Below are 4129 nucleotides of genomic sequence, written 5' to 3'. Positions count from 1 at the left end.
ACCCGTACTAATTCCAATTAAAAACAAAAAACGAGGGCTGTGATTTGACTTTTCGGCCCTTTGTTCTTTTAATTATAAAAAAGCTTAACACGAGATATAAAAATCTGGTCATTAGGATCTATCAATCAACCAATAATCTCGTGAAATTAAAACTTTCTTGTTCATGTTAGAATAAAATTCTTAGGGCCAGGATTTTAAATCCTGGCCTTCCAAAATTCTAAAATTAATTTGATATGTTTATAGAGGTTTAATTTAGAATTTCAAGTTTATTAAAAACATATTCTGCTAATTTTAAGGTGGTGGGATCTAATTTATTTATTTTTGGTGGGGCATGTTTTCAATTAATTAAGGGTCAAAAAAAAAAAGTAGAACTAAGCAGGACACGAAATCAGCTCATTCGGCTTGATTATAAAAAATCATGGCATTATTCAACGAAACAATGAGAAAGGCTTTTTTTTTGGAAATATTAACGGAATTTGAGTTCGAGTAACGCCATAATTTGAAATCTTGACCCACACGAATTCCAATTAAAAAAAGAAAAGAAAAAAGAGGCCTGTGATTTGATTTTTCGGCCCTAGATCTTTTAATTAAAAAGAAAAATTGAGCTTAACACGAGCTATAAAATTCCGGTCATTAGGATCTATCAATCAACCGATAACCTCGTGAAATTAAAACTTTTTCTTGTTCATGTTAGAATAATATACTTAGGGCCAGGATTTTAAAATCTAGCCTTCCTAAATGCCAAATTTGTTTGATATGTTCATAGAGGCACTAGTACAAAATATCTCTTTACTGACTGTTAAAATATCCCTATACCGATTGTTATTGAGGCGTCAGTGATGGCCGTAAGTATAGATATACCTTTACTAACGGATAAAAAACAGTCAGTGTAAATATCCAACATTGACGGTTTATTTAAAAAATCTGTTAATTAGAAGGTGTTTTTTTTTATGGTGGGGATATGTTTTCAATTAATTAAGGTTAAAAAAAACAAGTATAACTAAGCAGGACACGAAATAAGCTGATTCGGCTTGATTATAAAAAATCATGGCATTATTCAACGAAACAATGAGAAAGGCTGTTATTCGTCCTCTACAAATGGAAAGTTACTGTCAACTGAATTGAGAAAGAACATAAACATAGACAAAAACAACACCAACATACATTCATACAGAACCCTATCATCATATCACAAACATAAATCAATTCTCAAATCAAATCAGCTTCAACTCTTCTTTGGACTAAGCTTAGACCTGATCTTCTCTACTTCTTTAGTCCCAATTTGGAATGCCTTTGTTAACACATTGTTTGGCACTGAGGATGTGAAGAGTGTAAGTGCAATAGATTGCGTGCCGGGTAGCTGGCTGTTGAACCCGACTATTACAGCTGCCGGATACTTTTGGTTGTTGTTTTGGAAATGAACTAGACCTCTTGGAAAGACGAAGACATCTCCTTTTGTAATTGTTTTGGAAACAAGGACATTTGCTGTTGTGATGAAACCTACGTCAAGTGTACCTGCAGTTTAATTTAGAGACTTAATTAAACTTCTGATTGTTAGGCATCAGAAATTATTTATGTAATTTACCTATACGGATGAAGAAAGAAACACACATTTTTTTCATTAAACAAAGATCTGATTTATCATTTCCTTCTAATTTAGTAACGTCGGTAGTCGGTAGTCGGTACACCTCAAGTCATTGTAATGTCATTCAGTAAAAGTTCATATTTGATACAAGGTCAATTAGGCACCGGAGCCTGGATACACTGGTATGGTGTGTCTGCTCTCTATTGGCACCTAATTTGTTGGATGGACCTAGATCAGAGCCTTTGATGTCAAATTAGATGGTCCAGATCAGACCTGGCCTTTAAGCATTAGAATCAGTCAGAACAGACATGTAAAGATAATAGCAATGCCATCATATCTGATCTGGACTATCTGTTTTGAAATGAATTCTGTAAAATTGGAGTGGAGGTGAACCCAGGATAGTGATCAAACACTATCTTCTTGTAGTTGTACAAAGGTGCATTATTGTGCGTTGAATCTGTTTTCTAAGGTCAAACGGTATGTATTATCTCTAGTTTGAAAGAGTGAATGAATTGATAGTGGGGACCACTAATTTAATTATTATGACTAAGGATCTCTTCTTCTTTTTCTATTTAGAATATTAAGATATTTTGAACTCCAAATTTAGTGGATTACCGAACACAATTAATTTGAACTCAGATAAAGCATTTTTTTCTCTATATATCTCTGGTAAACACATGAAAAGCTCAAAAAATTGTTTCTGGTATACTACTGGAAGTTAAGGTTATCATTCCCAGAGAAAAGTCCATCAGTTAATCCTAATTAGTAAATTTAGGAAACCTGAGAAGAGAAGGTGTTGTACTGTTGGCTCAAGTGACTGAGTATACGAAACAAATGAGATTGTATAAACTGTCCGTTCTTATCTTAAGGAACAAAAAAAGTTACTCATCATCATTCTTTATAATTGTAAAAAAAAAAAAAAAATTGAGAATCAATAGTACCTTCAAGAACGAAGATGATCTCAGTGGCACGAGGATGGGTATGGGGCGGGTTGATGCCACCGGGCGCATAGTCAATCCGGGCCATTGACACACCGAGTGTGTTCAGTCCAGGAATCTTTTCCACATTGGCCCCGGTGACAAGAGAGCCATATGTGTTGTTGGTGGCGCCCGATTTTGCCAGACCACTGAAGGAGAAGTCGTCTGCTGTGAAATTCGACTTGCAGGCGAACCCATTCACCTTTACTGAGATTACAATAATTAAATGGGGCCCAATTGTGTTAGCTTTTCTCATAAAACAACATTTTTGGAAGGTCCAATGTAAATGTGCCGCAAAGTGATCGAAAAAGCAGGGTTTTCAATTGTTAATTCTAGTTAACTTTTTATAGTATAATGCTGTAATTAGCATGATAAGGTACTGGTGCAAATATAACTTGAATTTTGTAGAAATTTTTTTTTCTTTCTGTAGCTAATGACTCTTATACATCCTAAATTAATTGCTTTGTATATACATGAGGTTAATTAATGTTTCATTTTCTAATAAACACTGTAACACCAAACTATATATTTTATGTGAATAATAAATTTCTAGTAGAAATATAATGTGTGAAAACTTACGCAATAAAGCAGTAAAAAAAAACCTGTTTAAAAGATATTTTTTTCTTTTGCCATTGACATAAATAATTTATAATTTCACTCTATTGATGGATTAATTGTACTTAAACCAGAAATAAAACCAATTGAGCTTACCAGAGGCGGGATCGGCTACGCATATGTCTTGAAGCATGTCGGGATCAGCGGCCAGTGATGAAGAGACAAAGAGAAGGAGAAAAGAGGTGAGCTGAAGGAGCAAACAAGGAGTCTTGCCCATATTGGCTCAGGTTTTGCTACAATGGAACTGCCAATTTCTTGGAGGAGCTTGGGTTTTATTGTGTGCTAAGTTTGTACCAAATGGTAGATCTTGAGTAGTCTTCTTCGTGTAGTGTAGCTGGGTAGGTGGATTTATTATTAACTACTTTGACTGGGACAGAGAGAAAGAGAGAAAGAGAAAGAGCAATGACTTAAAATGGGAACTGACTAGTAACTCTTCAGAGAAGGGATGGAGATGCTTAAATACTAGAATAGAAAAGTTAAAAGATCAGTCACTTGCACAACAAATTTGGTCCCGGGAAAAAAGTTTCATGTATTTAATTAGTAGTAGCTGGAATTTAACACGGACAAGTAATCAATCAGTATAATAGTTCAATGATCAATCAACTACTAAGTACTAAATATTGTCAAATTTTATCGTATAACTGAAATTATTTAATTTTTATTCGTAAATGTTTATCAATAAGCGTATATAATTTAATTATTTTATTGTGTGGTCATCTATCAATATGTGTGTTGCTTTTGTATAATTTTTATTTTTTATTTTACTTTTCGAATGAATTCCAAAAAAAGTATTTATTTATTTCTGCATAATAAACTTTTTTGCTTGAGAAAACCAAATCCAGGCAGACCAACAGACCAAAAAATAGGGACAAGTATACTCTCAGGTATTGGATGGTGGGGTTCACAATTTTATGGCCCATATTTACTCAATCCGGTGTCAGACTCAATCTGA

General features: G+C 33.9%; 1 protein-coding gene across 1 annotated transcript; it reads right to left on the bottom strand.

The window, feature by feature from the left end:
* Positions 1-1007: 1007 nt before the first annotated feature.
* On the bottom strand, positions 1008-3576 carry LOC144565328 (germin-like protein 5-1). The gene is made up of 3 exons (XM_078315051.1): positions 3274-3576; positions 2527-2769; positions 1008-1515 (listed from the first exon to the last, which is right to left on the bottom strand). Exons 1-3 carry the CDS (start codon positions 3392-3394, stop codon positions 1226-1228), a joined length of 654 nt encoding a protein of 217 aa, XP_078171177.1. The 5' UTR covers positions 3395-3576; the 3' UTR covers positions 1008-1225.
* Positions 3577-4129: the final 553 nt, after the last annotated feature.

This window comes from Carex rostrata, chromosome 14, assembly GCF_964058835.1.
Source record: "Carex rostrata chromosome 14, lpCarRost1.2, whole genome shotgun sequence".
NCBI lineage: Eukaryota > Viridiplantae > Streptophyta > Magnoliopsida > Poales > Cyperaceae > Carex > Carex rostrata.
This window is presented reverse-complemented; position numbering and strand designations above follow the sequence as displayed.

What these genes read in the sequence shown, in the direction of transcription:
- LOC144565328 (XM_078315051.1), bottom strand. Translation starts at nt 3,394, where the DNA reads ATGGGCAAGACTCCTTGTTTGCTCCTTCAGCTCACCTCTTTTCTCCTT. An exon ending in CGTAGCCGATCCCGCCTCTG is followed by an intron (nt 2,770 to 3,273) that starts GTAAGCTCAATT and finishes TTGTAATCTCAG; the next exon opens with TAAAGGTGAATGGGTTCGCC. An exon ending in GATCATCTTCGTTCTTGAAG is followed by an intron (nt 1,516 to 2,526) that starts GTACTATTGATT and finishes ATTAAACTGCAG; the next exon opens with GTACACTTGACGTAGGTTTC.